Raw genomic sequence first — 19,669 nt, forward strand, 5'->3', positions numbered from 1 at the left:
TTCAAATTGATTAATGGCATCCGCACTTAACTTGACTGGCTGGCTGAACATTAACTGCACAGACATGAACTTAATGAACGTTATCAGCACACAATATGTGACTGGTTGTCTGAAGGAATAAAATCAATTAAGTTCACTGAATTATAGAATGCTAATTTACACCATTGAACTGAAAAGGCTAATTATAATTGTCTGAATGCGCTGTTTAAATGTAGAAACTGTACAACTATTTAGTTGGATGAAATTTTAACGTATTAAATGACTCGTGTAATAAAGTGGTGTTTTGAGCTCAATTTCTACTGCCAAAACCTTATAATGGCTTTAATGATTCAGAAACACCACATACATGCGTATAATTGCTACCTTGCCTAAGTATACAGAAAGCAGCTGATATAGCGAGTGTGTGTAGGAGGGTGATTGCTAATTATTCTAATCTCCATTTTTTAACCGTTATAATATATATTTTTATATTCATCTTCGTCATTATCAACTATTTGTCGTGTCATTCCAGGCATAAATATAATATGAACCTTGATTCAGTCGTGAAGATAAAACATTCCAAAAACATATCCAGTAAAAACGGGAACAAGAAAACAACTCCTCCTGATATGCTTAGAAAATTAAAAACCAAAATCATAATTACATTAGAATTCCCATAGTTATGAATCATGGTTCCCTTGAGAAACAATGCATGAGAATAGTCTGTATGCAAAATTTGTTAATAGGATTTATTGGGCCGGAGGCCTTGCCAAAATCTTGGTTGTGGACGGAATTTCGAATTGTTTTTCTTTACTCTAGACAATAATTGAAAGAAATGGTTTCCATGAAAAGAATTAACTTTCTTACGTGCTGGAATTGCATGCAGGATACTGGATGAAGACCTTGTTCCTCAGCATCATAATCACGTAACCAGACAACCCGAAAAAAACGAAATCAAACACAACACCCGCAACAAAGTAGAAATAGCTCTTGATTGTGAACCTCTTATAAATCGCAGCATATTTTTTCTCCGCTTCTTCGTTGTCCTCCCAAGCGTTGCAGGGAAATTTGCTGAAGATTTTGTCCTTTGGCGTGTTGGCAACCTTGGTTGATACGTCCCCACCAGTCAAGTTTTCGCGAGTTGAGTACACGGGCGTGATCATGTTCGAGTTGAAGAAAGGTCCTTCGTTTGTTGATCTCAAGCTTTTTATTTCTTTTCCTCCAATGTCGGACTTGACGCCACCTTTCACTGCGCCCGTGGGCTCCACATTAGACTGTAAAGCTAATTCATTTCTCTTTGCCAGGTCTTTAGCTTTTCGATCTTTGAAGGCAATGAGCCAGCGGTACACGCCCAGGTGATTGAGGCAAACGAAAAACATCCTCAATATCCCGTAGAAGAAATAAATATCGACGAATTTCGGGGCCGCCGAGATGGGGATGACGACGCAGATTTGCGAGTACAGGCCAGCTTCGACGATAAGGCAGGCGAGCGTCACGGCGATGCGGTCTCTGCGGTCACATGGATTATTTTAAATACCTGAGTAATCCTTGCTTAAAGAAAAAGCAGGTAGTTTTTATTTCTAATTATACTCAAGCTTAGTCTAGGTAATCTCAATTATCCCTATTATGCACCCTTCATGGCCCCGGGTTAACTTTCTTCTCTACCAAAAATTCCATTCTCAGTCAACGTATAAACAATCACTTACTCACTGTCCTTTACTTATTGGAAGAAAATAATTAAAATCTAAAAATAGCTAGTTTACGCTTAAGATGAGATAGTTTTGACCCAAATACATTTTACACGATGCAAATGCTCATCTCAGTCGTAACCGTATTTAAATTCCCATATGTAGTATCTGTCGCGCGGAGGATTTATACTCGGTAGTTCCTATGTGCACTGATTATCAAATTTCGAGCTAATAAGTAATTATTACTGGAAATTTTCAAAGGCATAAAGGAGCGTGGAGACGCCGATGGTGGTGATGACCACGACCGGCGCGAAGATGCTCAGCACGAAGCCTCCGAAGAGGCTCTCCAGCAGCACCTGCTTGTGCAAACTCAACTCAACACGATTGCTTCTCAGCTCAATAACGATCCTATATAACTTTTGTTTCACAAAATCCATTACTTTGTTTGAACAAAATAATTTTTTAAGTTCCCAAGAATTAAACCGGAGTAATAAAAAGAGGTTAGTTGTGTACACCATTAATCACACACCAACGATCACAGTGGCCTGTAATCGTTACGGGGAGATCCTCTGCAACAATTGTTCAAAATTGAGCACGACAAATTGCTCAATTATTCGCAGGAACGAGACAGTACACTGGTATTGCCAGGACTGCCAACAACCTGCGCTTGGCGCTGTAAAATGCAAAAAGATGGCGGAAAAGAAGTGCTCTTCCATGTTCTCAGTCTTTGGACCGAAATGGAAGAAACTCACAAGAAAGAGTTGAGAAAGAGAGCCAAAATGGAGGAGAACCGCAAAAAAGAGTTGAGCTTGTTGCGTAAAGAATTACACTCGTTGTGAAACGAGCTGGTGGAAATGAAAGCTCATTTACACACAAAACATAAAAGAGCTAAAACACAGAAGGTAAAGGCCACAAAGAGGTCATCTCTGATTTCGCCGGCGAGAGCACTCGTGAGCTGCTGGATAGAGAAAGCAGAAGACTTAACCTGGTTTGTTTTGGCGTTCCCGAAAGCAATGCTTCGGACGCTGCGTTTATTACTGATTCTTGTGCCAAGGCACTTAAAGTCGTTGTGAATATAACGGCATGCAAGAGGATGCGATCGAAAAACGCTACCACCTGTAGACCGCTGCTGGTGACTGTGCAGGATACACCCCAGGTCGGACATGTGCTTAAAAGGCTGCGAGAAAGTCAAGTGAATTCCCAGAGTTTAACTCAGTCTCTGTTAAGAAGGATGCTACTCTTTAGAGAGAGCGAATTTTCGCAAGAAATGGCAGGAGAGAATCGGGCGGAAAAGCACGGAAACTCAAGTCAACCACTCCCACGATGTCAAGATAGCACCGGCCGCACACGGTCAGTCAGTGGACCTGGAAGACAAGTAAGAAGTCATGTCCATAGGTACTGGCCTGTAAAAAATGTAAGAAGTAACCGCATGCACCAAAGTGAAAGGGCACGAAAAGTTTTAAAATGTTTTTCTACGAACTTGGTTTCCGTAAACAAGTGAACTGTTAACTATGATTGCAAACGAGTGCATAGACATTATTTGTATTACAAAAGCACTCCCTAAAAATCGCGTGGGGAAAATTGTACTTGTTGAATTTCAGTTGCAAGGTTGATAACTTGAATGAAGAGCAGTGCAGTAGAATTTTAGCTCTGTGGGTTAGAACCTCTCATGGGACCCAGCAAGTTAAGTTATCTGCAGAGCATCAATCAGCTAAAGAATCAGTGTGGTGAGAACTTACTCTCAAAGGTAAAGATAGCCTCCTCATAGGCATCGTGTATAGATCAACAAACAGTTCCTCTGATAACGATACAGTACTAACCAGTCTTTTTCCGAGCATTATTTTCCGTAGGTCACACTCATTGATCGTTGGTCCAGACACATTGATTGTTGATCATCCAGAACAAGACTTGACAGAAGGATCCTCTCCTAGGGATGGGAATCACCCAGCACCCCTGTTATGGGGTCTGTGAGAGACTCCTTCTTAGTCCAGCACGTTACCAAGCCAACCATTATAGGAGTAAACATACTCCCAAAATTCTAGACCTGGTGTTTATCTGTGATGAATTATATTAGATGAGCTTCGTCACGAGGCTCACCAATCATTGTTTTTCAGAACAAAGTGCTGTAGAGAAAAGACGCCTCATAAGCGTGAGTGTTTGAATTTTGCGAAAGGCGACTATGACGAACTCCAAGAAGCAGTGAATATTTCGAACTGTATTAATGACATGAATGTGACCGAGTCATGGTCATTTCCCAAGGACATGGTTATATCTGCAGTTGATGCATGTGTACCTAAAATTGCGCTCAATGGAGTAAGAAGACTCAATGAATAAACACAATAGTTCTAGCCAAGGCTGAAAACTAAGAAGGAATACTACTAGCGTTATTAACGGATTCGGAGCGATGCTGATTATAACCTATACGCCAAAACTCGAAATCTAGCAAAGAAAGCTTTCACACCGCAGTAAAAATTTTCGAAAAAATATTGGCAAAAAGGCAAAAAAGAACCCGAAAGCTTGTTTTCGGTACGCTAGCTCAAAGTCAAAGACAAATGACGGTATTTCTGATTTGAAAGTAGATCAATGAAAGATAACATCTAATGAGGGAAGAGGCTAACGTTCTTAATCAGTTATTTAGTAGCGTACGTATTCATTGAAGAGGACTTGAACAGTATTCCAGCTAGTGAGGAGCGCCCAGTCGGCCATAAATTAACAAGTTTTGAAATACAAGAAGAAGAGGTTAACAAGCGCCTGGTCGCTCTAAATCCCAACAAGTTATGTGAACCGGACGGCTTCTACCCCAAATTACTCAAAAAGTTAGCAACCGTCCTAGCCGGCCCATTGACGTAATTTTATCGAAAAACTTTGAACGAAGGGATCTTGCCGGCTGACTGGAAAGAAGCTCAAGTGACACCATTGTTCAAAAAATGTGACAAAAGATGGCCGGGGAACTATCGCCCTGTCATTTTGACAAGTGTCGTTTGCAAGGTAATGGAATCTGTTGTGAAGGATCGATTGATCGATCATTTGACTGCTCATAATCTCCTATCAGACTGTCAACCTGGCTTTATTGCCGGTAGATCCTGCACCACTAACCTCTTGTCTACTCTGAACGAATGGACCCGCCTACCGGACGAAAAGGAGCCAGTATATGCAGTGTACCTCGATTTCGTGAGGTTTGAAAACAACAGTGAAGTTTGGAGGTGGCAGAATAATGCTTTGGGGTTGTTACTTATCTGCAGGCCCTGGTGAATTGGAAACCATAGAAGGAAGGATGAACTCCGAAGCGTATCGGGGCATTCTTCTCGTGAAGTCAGCCGAAAAATTGAACCTTCCTCGAGGATGGATATTCCTAAGAGACAATGACCCTAAGCACACGGCTAGGGCTATTTTGCATGGTTTCAGGAGGGAAATTGAGTTATTGGAATGGCCAAGCCAATCACCTGTCCTCAATCCAATTAAAAATCTGCGGCGGGATTTGAAACTGAGGGTACTGGAGAGAGATCCAAGAAATCTAATCCAATTGAAAGAAATGTGCAAGAATGAGAGGGCTAAAATTCCTCTTAGTATATGCGTCTATCTTGTGGAACAGTATTCCAATCGGTTCAGCAGCAGTTTTGGATGTAAGTAAGAATGTAAGAATGTGGAGTAACGTGTCATAATAATTTGCCTAATCCATGAAGTGTTAGTTTCGACTGGTTACGCACGGTGACGGTGATGGTGCGTGGCGTTGAGTTGCTCGGTACCTGGAAGCAGCTGTACCGCACCATGAAAAGTGACATCCTCTGCTCTTTCAGCTCCAGTTGCGTTGCCTGTGATAAGGAGCAATCAGCGTATGAGGTGTTGATTCTTAGAACATTCTATCATTTTGTTTATTCCCAACACATAACACGAATGTAAAATCAAACGTCTGATGTCGCAGTTCAGTCCAGTACCGTCTACTTTAGCCTATGTGCGGTGCCTTGATATTTAAGCATTGACATCTCAACGAACAGGATCACCAGCTCGCGTTCTACGGTCAATATGTCATTATGTTGGATGTTTCCATCAGAATGTGCTGCCAAAGCGATAAGGTGTCAATATTACGGGTCTGTGTGAACATTTCCATCACAGATGTAGGCATAAACCTACTCGTAACAAGCCGTATCAACCACGGTCAGTACTGCTACCACTGCAAAGCTGTGGCTGGACATACTAACGCTAACACTCTCATTGCGTCGTCCTTGACTGTATAAACTAAGTGTTTGTGAGACAACGGTTGCAAAATATTTGAGCAACTTGGAATTTGGCTAGCATATATTGAACTTCGGGTGAATGGCACCACGATTATGTTCTAAGTTGTGGAATAGGTTTACGTCACATATCCTCTGTATGTTCAATTGTTCGTGTCACTATGAGAGATGTGCACATCTGGCCCTTTAGTGTTGTGCTGTTCTCCGGAGGAAGTGCCTGTAGATTTAAAAAATTACATCCGATGTACGTAGCCATTTAAATTTCTGCAGGTGTTGAATGAAGGTTAAGAATTTATTTCCTAACATAATGAAATTGTTTCTATTGAGTATTTATTTGTCATTTTCTGTTATTTACTTATTTGTTGCTTGTCTTAATTGATAATTATTCTCCACCCGAATAAGTCTTTGTGGTGATGGTAGACGTATTGCAATTCCAATAACCTACTTACAACTGTTTACGCTTAAACATGTGAAGCTGCACCGCAATTGCTGTTTGATAACAAACTAGTTAACATGGCGTTCATAATAGATTTAGTTTGACTCCTCATCATTATTGCATGGCTACATCGCGGTTTTATGAGGACTCTAACTTGCCAATGTATGATCCTAGACTGTTCCTAATTGCACCAACTGCTGATATCAATAGAGCGCATCGTAACTCACGGACATGTTGAAGTATGGACCATTGTCACTCTGGTCATTCAAGGTGATGTTGTACATGCAGGGATGAACCCCAAAAGGGTAGATCGTCAGGTCGAAGTCACAGAGCAGAGTGAAGGAAGTGAGCTCCATGCGGACCACCTCGGCTTCGTACAGGCGCTCTGGAGATGATCGATGTTGTTTACAGAGGCGGACAAAGTGAACATCTTTTAGTTGTTGTCTTCGTGAAGCCATAAGACAGATTAGAGACATAATACGCTTTTTATTTTTTTGCTGTATCAGAGAAAGTTCTACTCCACTTGAGGAAAAACCACTACCCACTAAAAAAATTGTTGAATTATATTAACCTATTAAATTCATACAACCACTCCCTAGAGTAAAATTAATAAATTTTTCGACTTAAGTGATAATCGGTGTTGAATCATGAAAATTATTGCATGAAATCTTTCTACTAGTGCACTACCCCCTATGTAATTCATATAAACACAGGGGAACATTGGCGAATTATTCTTCTACTTATGTGATATTCGGCGTTACATCATGAAAATAATTACAAGGAAACCCTTATGAAAAACTACTGAAATGCCACTTATAAAATTTATACGCCTCATGCCAAAGATTTAGGAATTATTCTAATTGAGTGATATTCGATGCTAAATAATAAGAGTTTTTTTATAGCAAAACCCAATTATAAAACTACTGAACTGCCACCTATTTAATTCATTTGTGTCTTTCATTGCTGCCAACATTTATTGCTTCTTTTAATTAACACATTCTTCAATTAATGTAAAATATTAGAAATGGAACAATTTGACGAAACCCGGTTGGTAGTTTATACACCTTCTTCGCTAAGTTATCGGCTTTCAACTTTATTAACGTCCATTAACCCTGAAGTGCCAACCACCTGCCTTTTTTTCGTTTATACATGTCGCTGAAACCGATACAAATAATTCAAGCCGATAAGAAGTAATATAAAAAATGGAGAATGAATCTTGAAAAAAGTTTGCTAGAGGAATTATTAGATAGGAATGATGGAAAAAAAAAACTCAGGTATAATTTAACTGTTCAGTGTTACTGATTACTCACTTCTCTGGCTCTTGTAGGTCTTGATGGTCGTAGCGTTGCCGCGATCTGCCATGAGCCTCGAGATGCTGTTGTTCCCCTGGTAGTAATCCCTTTCGTCCTCAAACACCAAAGTTTCGAAGCGGTATTTCGGGTACCATATGTCTTCTGAAATGACGTTCCTCTCCAATTCTTCCTGAAGTTGGACGAATTCAATCCTTTCGTCTTTCCATGAAGTCTTAACCTGTTCAAAGTAAGTTTTGGTCAATTAGAGAACTAGATGGAGTGGAGATGGGAGATCAACGGAGCAGCGCGTGTCAACACGCCAAGCTCTTAAGAAATTGCACCGCAGTCCGCAGTCTATGGAAAATAGGGCTTACGAAATGATTAGGCAGTGAAGTATTAGTATTCTCTTGTTCGTGGTAATATTATGATCTCTTAACTTCATAAAGAGCAGCTAGAAATATCCGTAATTTTTCCATAAACCCAACGGATGTTGAAAATTTGGAATACTTGGTCTGTCACCTCCTCAATACTAACGTTATGTGTCAACGATGTCATTTACTCACTTCAATTTTAAGCTTGAGACGGCCGTTAGTAATATCCACGTCAGAAATGGATCTGATTCTGATATTAAAACTTTACGCAGCTAGAGTTAGTGCAATGAATATTCTACAGTCTACACAGAATACTCGCAGTAACAGGTGGGTGAATAGCCTTACCCACGATTACCTAAAATATAATAGCTTGAATTTGATAAAATCTAATAGCATTTGAATGGTCAAGCTCGTGTCAAGTATGACGTATACAATTGAACCCCATAATGAGGAGCTGCCAGTCAAGAAATGCGTTATGCGACGGCCGTGGTTCTCAGTTTTTCAAGCAAGCTCTCAACTCACAGGTAAATGTGAATTGTATTAAATGAATTTCACCCAGTTTGATCCTCCGAAGATCAGTAAATTATTTAAAGCTCCATTTATCGTATTTAAATTGTGCAGACGATAAAAGAAAGAATATTTACTTTTCTACGCAATTCGAGTCACGACGGAGAGCCGACGCGCTCGGTCGGTATTGTCTACGAGAACCGAGGCACTCAGTCCGTGTCATCTCACCTACAGAGACCAATCCAAAACTTACAATCAGGATGGTCAATCAATAATGACGTCAGCCAAGTTTTCCAGTTCGAAACCGATGCTAATATTTCTTGAATCTACTGTTTGTGCTCTTTATTTTATAATTCGAATTTTGCTAATGAGAAAAGCTGAAATTTGCCATATTTCCTTTCCCTACCGATAAGAACTGATCGCATCTCGAATACCAGAACAAAGTTTTTCAAATACCAGAACAAAGTTTTTTTTTGTAAAACCCTCAGATCTGGCGAGTACCTACACAACGACCTTGTTTTCAAAAATTACTAATTCTTTGACCACGAAAGAAAAGAAATAACTTAGTCTCGATAGTAATTTTATTCTCACGCTGTATACACTGACTATTTCAAAACGCACCATTGATCGAAGCCCTCACAAGTGTCTTCAGCTTTGAAGCTGAAATGTTTACGCCAGCAACGCTGAAAAGTGCGAACCTGGCTTAAGTGCTATTCGTTGGATCTTAGCATTAGGCGGCAGAATTTTCGTCGGATCTTTGCATAATTCTTCTAAACACGAAGATCTTTTTGTAATTGTATGAGGACAAGTATCCCTTGTATTGTCAGCAAGTGTTATTGGTAACTATAGTAATACGTACTGCCTAATATTCATTGCCGTATTTGTTCCAATTCCTGAATGAATGGCAATAAACTCGTTCTTCGAAATGAAAATTTATTGCTGAGACATAGAGTTGGAATAAATTCATGCGAATGACATTTATTCCATTTATTCATCTATTATAGAAACACCTGTATATTTAAGTATTTTCGAATATTTAATGGGACGAATATTATTAGAGGTAAACAAATGGTAAACCAACCGTTGGAATATAGAGAAAAGGCGATCTAAGTGAAATCTTGGAAGCAAATTCCGCAGAGTTGTTTGGTTGCTGAATAATTTCATCACATTTGTCTCTTCCCCACCTAATAGTATATGGGCGGTCCCAGCCAGCAGGGCAATGGCTAAAATAAATGACAATATTATTTGAAGATTTAAACTATTCAGCTCACTAAATGTTTATATAAACGTTCATAAAAAATTAAATTAAACTAAAAATTCATTAGAAATTAAATAAAGCGTAGATAATTCTGACTTCAGTTTATTAAACATAACTTATGTAAAGTTGTAAATAGGCCCGCACGATGTCAAAAAATTATAGGCTGGATCTGACTTGACCGAAAAATTGGGGTAGAAAACGGAGGGTTTATAGTTCGGAATGGCCGAGTTTACCGAAAGGGCTGACCCTTGTGGAATTCAAAGCTGTCGCGGTGTCCTCTTCTGGGCTTATGTGTGCGCTACGTCTGCCTGTATAAGGACCCTAAAATTCGCGTCAAAATGTTTTTTTTTCTGCTGTGGTGACCGTCACGCCAGTACGGTCTGCAGCTATCTCCGCAGACGTAGGTGACGGCCCTGGCCGCGCGGAAATTCGAGACATTCATACCATTAAGAGTCCGGTATATTAACGTCAAAATTTACGAGCAACGGCCGTAATTTCGCCATATTAGTACGGTCTACTTTCATTGATACGGTTGTGACTTTGCCGTGAAACTAAGCGATAGACAACATGACGTTAACGATATTATATATAATATCGTTGAATCTTTGTATGGCGTAATTATCAACGTAACGTATCGTATCGTTACATAATATGGCGTATTTGTCAACTTCAGCTAACAGAACATTCAAGATGGAGCACTGCGAAAGAATTATCATCGTTACGGTCATCGTAAGTGCAATACGGTCACGATCACCAACAACAGCACAAGTACGGCAAAGAGCTTAGATTAGCATCATAGACGATAAAGACTACGTCACTATATTCAGAGGTACGGTCGCTATAAATTCTCCGGTCCGTCCGGCAATGAGATCTAGATCTAAGGTTGTGTGATATAAGCACTACTATGAAGACATAACGTCTGAAAGGCGACTGCGGGGACGCGAGGCTACGGCTCTGATAGGGCCTCAAACGTGCGCATGAATTACGGAAGTTAGGAATTCATACTTTAACAGCTGTTTCCTGTATCATCGCGTTCTAATTAAATTAATTAGTTACAGATGTCGGAAGTCGCGGTTAAGAAATAAACGACAGCGATTGGTGCCTGTGGTGCTTTATTTTTAAACGTAGATTCTGATTTATTTTACGAGGTATAGTTACTTATTGTCGGCAGGTTGATTTATTTCAAATTGAACTATTCACATCAAAGAACCGTCGACTGGATACTGTCACTCACTGCAGTGAGTACTGAGTTATATTTTTTTTCGTTTATACATGTCGCTAAAACCGTTACAAATAATTCACAGCCGATAAGAAGTAATATAAAACATGGAGAATGAATCTTGAAAAAAGTTTGCTGAGGAATTATTAGCTAGGAATGATGGGAAAATAAACAAAACTCAGGTATAATTTTGATTGTTCAGTGTTGCTGATTACTCACTTCTCTGGCTCTTGTAGGTCTTGATGGTCGTAGCGTTGCCGCGATCTGCCATGAGCCTCGAGATGCTGTTGTTCCCCTGGTAGTAATCTCTTTCGTCCTCAAACACCAAAGTTTCGAAGCGGTATTTCGGGTACCATATGTCTTCTGAAATGCTGTTTCTCTCCAATTCTTCCTGAAGTTGGACGAATTCAATCCTTTCATCTTTCCATGAAGTTTTAACCTGTTCAAAGTAAGTTTTGGTCAATTAAAGAACAAGAAGGAGTGGAGGTGGGAGATCAACGGAGCAGCGCGTGTCAACACGCCAAGCTCTTAAGAAATTGCACCGCAGTCTATGGAAAATAGGGCTTACGAAATGATTATAGGCAGTGAAGTATTAGTATTCTCTTGTTCGTGGTAATATTATGATCTCTTAACTTCATAAAGAGCAGCTAGAAATATCCGTAATTTTTCCATAAACCCAACAGATGTTGCAAATTTGGAATACTTGGACTGTCACCTCCTCAATACTAATGTTATGTGTCAACGATGTCATTTACTCACTTCAATTTTAAGCTTGAGACGGCCGTTAGTAATATCCACGTCAGAAATGGATCTGATTCTGATATTAAGTTTAATCGGGAGACTGGTATTACTAGCGCGCGTATTGTCATAGTTCTGTGCGAGGTAGCTGTTCTGATCGCAGTCCTCATCCTCGAAGTCGTGACACTGCTGCAGCCCGTCGCAGTGTTGCGTCAGGGAGATGCACGAGCCGTCGTTGCACGTGAACTCTTCCTGAGGACAGGATGACACAAGAATCGAAATAATATTGGTATTTATTGTTTTTAAGATGAAATCTAATTTTCAGTCATGAAACAGCGAGTGGAAAATGTATTGGACATACAGGGAAATGAATGGAAGATAGATAAATGAATGTCAACGTTGGATTTTGGAGAATATAATAAAGTCAATCAAAAAAGTGGTGCCAATAAGAAGAAATGAATTCAAAAAGGACGCAATGTAAAATAAGAAGAACCAAAATGGAGCTCAGAGGAAGAGGATTGTGAGACCACAAAAAGTCCAAGTGAAGCTGAATGGATCCAAAGAAAAGTGGGGCGCATGCCGGAGGCCAGCTTTGCCAAACTTCACACTTCGTTCATATTCCTTTCCATAGGTAATAACGCTAGAGTGCATAACGGTCTATGAGGTCAAGTGCTCAAAGCCATAGCGCCGGATGTCCACAGTCACAAAATAAGCTTACCAAATGTAAACATGGTCATACTGCATCTGGCCAAACCTCCTCTGGCCTAACCTGTACGAGCTGCAACCTTTCTCCACCCAAAACAAACCTTAGCGGACCTAACCTAACCTCAATGGCTACAGGAAGTTAGAAATGCGGTCCAAGTGTGCGGGTAGAGCCAGTCATTGGCTGCAAGAAGGATGTGAGCCGGGACAGAGTGAATAGGTTAGGCCAGAAGAGGTTTGGCCGGAGTAGGTACAGCCGGATGGGGAACTGCCTGCTTACGAGCGAGCATGCTTTAAATTAAGCATTGGCTGAAGACCTACGGCGCTATTATCTTTCGAGTCGCTTGTCTGGATTGCGGAGTTCAAGCGTAGTCTGCGGCTTATAGTTCTGAGGCTGAGTAAAGTTAATGCATGGTGAAGCTAGGCGTTGGCAGAGCTTTATTTAAGAATAAAATTTGTGGGCTACGGCTAGCTACGCCCTCAGAAAAGTCATAGCACAGCAAATGCGAATACGAAACGAATCAATTTCAAATATTATGAAACTAACTCGAATGTTCTGGTAATGAACGTGATAGGTTTTACCACGATAATAAAGGATGCGGTCATGGAAAATGATTCGGTGGTTCCAGTTTTGGTTGTGTTTTGCGTTAGGATAAGGCAAATTTTTTTATTTAGTGGTTTAACAAAGATGGTCGAGTATATTCTATATAATAAGGCTCAATAACGCTATGGTATAAATCTGTCTTTGGTAATGATAGTACAAGTTAAATTAAAAGTTAAAATGAGTTACACAGTAAAAAAAAAAAAGTTACACAGTTGGATTCTTGGCTTTGCAATATGAGCAATCTTTTGGGATTATTTATCTAAACAGCATACAGCACAGTGACGTATTGTTACAAAATTTTAGTGTTAATACTACATTATGTTACTTACATTTGTAACATTATGTACATAATGTTACATACATACATACATTTTTTTAAGCGGCACTCGACACGGTGTCGCAATGTTACAAAATTTTAGTGCTAATACTACATAATGTTAACGTAAATACAATCCATTACTAGTTTCGATATAAAATGTGATTATCAAAATTCCATCTAATGTAACACAACATTATTCAATGTACCTCTGCGCAGGCTGAGATGACAGTCTCCTGTTCATCCTCTGGACCGTCTGGCCTGTGGGACTTAAACCTTCCCATAGGAACATCCAGGACTTGCATGGCTACTAAGTGTTTGTGAGACAACGGTTGCAAAATATTTGAGCAACTTGGAATATGGCTAGCATATATTGAACTTCGGGTGAATGGCATCACGATTATGTTCTAAGTTGTGGAATAGGTTTACGTCACATATCCTCTGTATGTTCAATTGTTCGTGTCACTATGAGAGATGTGCACATCTGGTCCTTTAGTGTTGTGCTGTTCTCCGGAGGTAGTGCGTGTAGGGTTAAAAATTACATTCGATGTACGTAGCCATTTAAATTTCTGCAGGTGTTTAATGAAGGTTAAGAATTTATTTCGTAACATAATGAAATTGTGTCTATTGAGTATTTATTTGTCATTTTCTGTTATTTACTTATTTGTTGCTTGTCTTAATAGATAATTATTCTCCACCCGAATAAGTCTTTGTGGTGGTGGTAGACGTATCGAAATTCCAATAACCTGTACTTGTAAATGTTTACGCTTAATCTTGTGAAGCTGCACCGCAATAGCTGTTTGATAACAAACTAGTTAAGCATGGCTTTCATAATAGATTTAGTTTGACTCCTCATCATTATTGCATGGCTACATTGCGGTTTTATGAGGACTCTAACTTGTCAATGTATGATCCTAGACTGTTCCTAATTGCACCAACTGCTGATATCAATATAGCGCATCATAACTCACGGACATGTTGAAGTATGGACCATTGCCACTCTGGTCATTCAAGGTGATGTTGTACATGCAGGGATGAACCCCAAAAGGGTAGATCGTCAGGTCGAAGTCGCAGAGCAGAGTGAAGGCAGTGAGCTCCATGCGGACCACCTCGGCTTCGTACAGGCGCTCTGGAGATGATCGATTTTGTTTACAGAGGCGGATAAAGTGAACATCTTTGGGTTGTAGTCTTCGTGAAGCCATAAGATTTTTTTGCTGTATCAGAGAAAGTTCAACTCCACTTCAGGAAAAACCAATACCCACTAAAAAAAATTGTTGAATTATAATTATTATATTAACCTATTAAATTCATACAACCACTCCCTAGAGTAAAATTAATAAATTTTCCGACTTAAGTGATAATCGGTGTTGAATCATGAAAATTATTGCATGAAATCTTTATACTAGTGAACTACCCCCTATGTAATTCATATAAACACAGGGGAAAATTGGCGAATTATTCTTCTACTTATGTGATATTCGGCATTACATCATGAAAATAATTACAAGGAAACCCTTATGAAAAACTACTGAAATGCCACTTATAAAATTTATACGCCTCATGCCAAAGATTTAGGAATTATTCTAATTGAGTGATATTCGATGCTAAATAATAAGAGTTTTTTTATAGCAAAACCCAATTATAAAACTACTGAACTGCCACCTATTTAATTCATTTGTGTCTTTCATTGCTGCCAACATTTATAGCTTCTTTTAATTAACACATTCTTCAATTAATGTAAAATATTAGAAATGGAACAATTTGACGAAAGCCGGTTGGTAGTTTATACACCTTCTTCGCTAAGTTATCGGCTTTCAACTTTATTAACGTCCATTAACCCTGAAGTGCCAACCACCTGCCTTTTTTTCGCTTATACATGTCGCTGAAACCGATACAAATAATTCAAGCCGATAAGAAGTAATATAAAAAATGGAGAATGAATCTTGAAAAAAGTTTGCTAGAGGAATTATTAGATAGGAATGATGGGAAAAAAACTCAGGTATAATTTGACTGTTCAGTGTTACTGATTACTCACTTCTCTGGCTCTTGTAGGTCTTGATGGCCGTAGCGTTGCCGCGATCTGCCATGAGCCTCGAGATGCTGTTGTTCCCCCGGTAGTAATCCCTTTCGTCCTCAAACACCAAAGTTTCGAAGCGGTATTTCGGGTACCATATGTCTTCTGAAATGCTGTTTCTCTCCAATTCCTCCTGAAGTTGGACGAATTCAATCCTTTCGTCTTTCCAAAAAGTTTTAACCTGTTCAAAGTAAGTTTTGGTCAATTATAGAACAAGATGGAGTGGAGATGGGAGATCAACGGAGCAGCGCGTGTCAACACGCCAAGCTCTTAAGAAATTGCACCGCAGTCTATGGAAAATAAGGCTTACGAAATGATTGGGCAGTAATAGTATTCTCTTGTTCATGGTCATATTATGATCTCTTAACTTCATAAAGAGCAGCTAAAAATATCCGTAATTTTTCCATAAACCCTACTGCAAATTTGGAATACTTGGTATATCCTTTCCTCGGTAATTGTGTTATGTGTCAACGGTGTCATACACTCACTTCAATTTTGAGCTTGAGACGGCCGTTAGTAATATCCACGTCAGAAATGGATCTGATTCTGATATTAAGTTTAATCGGGAGACTGGTATTACTAGAAGGATGACAAAAGAATCGAAATAATATTGGTATTTATTGTTTTTAAGATGAAATCTAATTGTCAGTCATGAAACAGCTAGTGGAAAATGTATTGGACATACAGAGATATGAATGGAAAATAGATAAATGAATGTCTACGTTGGATTTTGGAGAATATAATAGTCACTCAAAAAAGTGGTGCCAATAAGAAGAAATGAATTCAAAAAGGACGCAATGTAAAATAAGAAAAACCAAAATAGAGCTCAGAGGAAGAGGATTTGGAGACCACAAAAAGTCCAAGTGAAGCTTAATGGATCCAAAGAAAAGTGGGGCGCATGCCGGAGGCCAGCTTTGCCAAACTTCACACTTCGTTCATATTCCTTTCCTTAGTTAAGAACGCTAGAGTGCATAACGGCCTATGAGGTCAAGTGCTCAAAGCCATAGCGCCGGATGTCCACAGTCACAAAATAAGCTTGCCAAAGGTAAACATGGCCATACTGCATCTGGCCTAACCTCTTCAGGCCTAACCTGTACGAGCTGCAACCTATCTCCACCCTAACAAACCTTAGCGGACCTAACCTAACCTCAATGGCTGCAAGAAGTTAGAAATACGGTCCAAGTGTGCGGGTAGAGCCAGTCATTGGCTGCAAGAAGGATGTGAGCCGGGACAGAGTGAATAGGTTAGGCCAGAAGAGGTTTGGCCGGATCATAGGTACAGCCGGATGGGGAACTGCCTGCTTATGAGCGAGCATGCTTTAAATTAAGCATTGGCTGAAGACCTACGGCGCTATTATCTTTCGAGTCGCTTGTCTGGATTGCGGAGTTCAAGCGTAGTCTGCGGCTTATATGTAGTTCTGAGGCTGAGTAAAGTTAATGCATGGTGAAGCTAGGCGTTGGCTCCAGGGCTTTATTTAAGAGTAAAATTTGTGGCCTACGGCTAGCTACGCCCCCAGAAAAGTCATAGCACAGCAAATGCGAATACGAAACGAATCAATTTCAAATATTATGAAACTAAATCGAATGTTCTGGTAATGAACGTGATAGGTTTTACCACGATAATAAAGGATGCGGTCATGGAAAATGATTCGGTGGTTCCAGTTTTGGTTGTGTTTTGCGTTAGGATAAGGCAAATTTTTTTGTTTAGTGGTTTAACAAAGATGGTCTAGTATATTCTATATAATAAGGCTCAATAACGCTATGTTATAAATCTGTCTTTGGTGATGATAATACAAGTTAAAATAAAAGTTAAAATGAGTTACACAGTTGGATTCTTGGCTGTGCAATATGAGCAATCTTTTGGGATTATTTATTTAAACAGCATACAGCACAGTGACGTATTGTTACAAAATTTTAGTGTTAATACTACATAATGTTACATACATTTGTAACATTATGTACATAATGTTACATACATACATACACTTTTTTAAGCGGCACTCGACACAGTGTCACAATGTTACAAAATTTTAGTGCTAATACTACATAATGTTAACGTAAATACAATCCATTACTAGTTTCGATATAAAATGTGATTATCAAAATTCCATCTAATGTAACACAACATTATTCAACGTACCTCTGCGCAGGCTGAGATGACAGTCTCCTGTTCATCCTCTGGACCGTCTGGCCTGTGGGACTTAAACCTTCCCATAGGAACATCCAGGACTTGCATGGCTGCTGAGAACAATATTTTACCGGACTTGTTGATCTGATACTCGGTGTTCTCGCTGTTCAGGGCAATGGTATCCCTGTACCGAGTGCGGTACACGCTCTGGAATCCGTCTCTAACCAAGTAAAACTTGCCGAAAGAGTCCATTCTTTCACCAAGCATAGTGAAGGAAGCGTTCTCTGGAATCTAATCGAAAGTACAAGCGCTCAGTCATGTAAAATTTTTACATTTAACAAGTATTATAAAATTTTTTTATTTGTAAGTATTCCATTCTCGTGTGCATGCGAATAAAACCAGAACTTAAGTGCGATGGTCAAAATCAACTGTTAACTAGAAATTTCCCGGGGCCATACCTTCAAAATTCGCTAAGTGAACGTAAGTACTTACGCTCTATTTTCTTGTCCATGATAGGTGGATTTTGCTGGAAAGACCGTCAATGATTGGTTCATGAACTTACGATCTTATAACTTTTTTTGAAAGTATAGGCCCAGATCTTTTACCGTTGAATCGCCTAGATTCAACGTATTTGCATGTAATTTTTCATATACTAATGATATCCTTTTGATTACGTTCTTCACTATGGTTTCTAACTCTAGTGTGATATCATAGATTTTATTTTTCATATTAAGATGACTGAGTAGTTTTGTAATTTGCAATTATCCTATTTCCGCGCTTAAATAGTTCATGAATAAATTAAAAGTACAGTGAACATTTCTCTAGTCGGTCAGAAATATATATACCATTAGTAAGGCTGTTGATGAGATTGTTTCTTCTGTAAGAGATATGATTGTGAATTCATTCTTATTCGTCAAACAATGAATGTGCAATAAGAAAAAATCACATATAATTGACAAAGTATTGAGACCATGCTTGTAGCCAAACCTAATTGTTGATTTATTTTCATGTAGATGAAATGCTCACCTGGCACACCAGCATCTTCTTCATCTTACTGTCGCAGTCCACTTCTACGTGCGTCTCGTTGCTCAAATCGTAACGAATGGACGCGGAACACGTGTTGTTCCGGGACTTTCCTTGCACCCACAAGACCACATCAGATCGCACCGCAGTCAGCTTCCAACAGAGAAATGTTAGCTAATAACCAAAACCTCTCTTATGTTCTGACACTTCATTTACTTCCATTTGCTTGATTCCACTGAAGTGAAAAATTCTAAGATAAGTTATTTAGGTAAATGTTGAAGCGAGGCGCCCTACTCAGACGAATATCCTTCATAAAACTATGCTGTACCTGTCACAGGTTATACTTCATCATATAACATCTCCCGATGTAGCGGCCATGTCAACCCCATGTCAATCAATGATAGTAGTAAATGTACGTGATAAATGTATTAAAGTTTTAGGAACACTTTTAGTAGACAGATGATGAGTTTACATATTCCCATGTTTTATTGGTTAATGTAGCCGAAATTTATCACATTTTTTAATGTCATTGTCCAGCATTCATCCATTCTGCTCACCGCTTCCTTCATGCTCTTTATTTCAGAGTGGTTGGCAAATGGTAAAATGCCTGTGAACTTCTTGCACCAGCTGGCAGCCTCGTCGTAAGTGAAGCCACCTGTGCCCAGGTAGCGCAGCACCGTGGTGCGGACGGCGCATGGGTTTAGGTCCAACACTTCCACGCTTGGGTGAGAAAAGTATGTACCTCTCAAACTTTGAAAATTTTTCTTTTTTTAATTAATTAGAATAATCAATCTTACTTATTGAGTTTATGAATCACTTAGAATTATTTTATTCACTGATTCTGTTTGCTCGCACTATTATAATCGGGTAATGAATGGTTAAAAATTTAATAATACAACCATTTATACTACTTTACTGTCATTTTGGTTTTTGTCTATGCCCCTTCTACTGAACCAACCAAGCTCTACGTCTACGTGATGCTTATTCTTAGGTGTGCGAGCATTTTTCCTTACACGCAAACTTTTTACATTTTATGTGATCCTCAGTCCAGGTTATTGTTAACTAACCTTAGAACCAACTGGGCCCAAACTTAAAGGTTCTTG

At 39.3% G+C, this 19,669-nt stretch overlaps 2 protein-coding genes across 2 annotated transcripts; both read right to left on the reverse strand.

Annotated features, from left to right (window-relative positions):
* Positions 1–380: 380 nt before the first annotated feature.
* LOC125179548 lies at positions 381–15,993 on the reverse strand. Its single transcript, XM_047885620.1, has 7 exons — positions 15,957–15,993; positions 8,191–8,242; positions 7,646–7,865; positions 6,563–6,720; positions 5,375–5,479; positions 1,914–2,023; positions 381–1,488 (listed from the first exon to the last, which is right to left on the reverse strand). The coding sequence occupies exons 3-7, from the start codon at positions 7,695–7,697 to the stop codon at positions 843–845; spliced, it is 1,071 nt and encodes a 356-aa protein (XP_047741576.1). The 5' UTR covers positions 7,698–7,865; positions 8,191–8,242; positions 15,957–15,993; the 3' UTR covers positions 381–842.
* A 1,553-nt stretch (positions 15,994–17,546) lies between these two features.
* On the reverse strand, positions 17,547–19,286 carry LOC125179550 (the record flags this gene model as incomplete). The annotated part of the gene is made up of 3 exons (XM_047885622.1): positions 17,547–17,834; positions 18,570–18,719; positions 19,124–19,286. Coding segments are annotated over 3 exons (601 nt in total), but the record flags the coding sequence as incomplete, so codon positions are not given.
* Positions 19,287–19,669: the final 383 nt, after the last annotated feature.

Source organism: Hyalella azteca, unplaced genomic scaffold (genome assembly GCF_000764305.2).
Source record: "Hyalella azteca isolate HAZT.00-mixed unplaced genomic scaffold, Hazt_2.0.2 contig2585, whole genome shotgun sequence".
Lineage (NCBI taxonomy): Eukaryota > Metazoa > Arthropoda > Malacostraca > Amphipoda > Hyalellidae > Hyalella > Hyalella azteca.

Coding starts and splice junctions, on each gene's coding strand:
- LOC125179548 (XM_047885620.1), bottom strand. CDS start 7,697: ATGGCAGATCGCGGCAACGCTACGACCATCAAGACCTACAAGAGCCAG. Junction 5,480..6,562: donor GTCCATACTTCAACATGTCC/GTGAGTTACGAT, acceptor TCCTTATCACAG/GCAACGCAACTGGAGCTGAA. Junction 1,489..1,913: donor TATGCCTTTGAAAATTTCCA/GTAATAATTACT, acceptor ATGTGACCGCAG/AGACCGCATCGCCGTGACGC.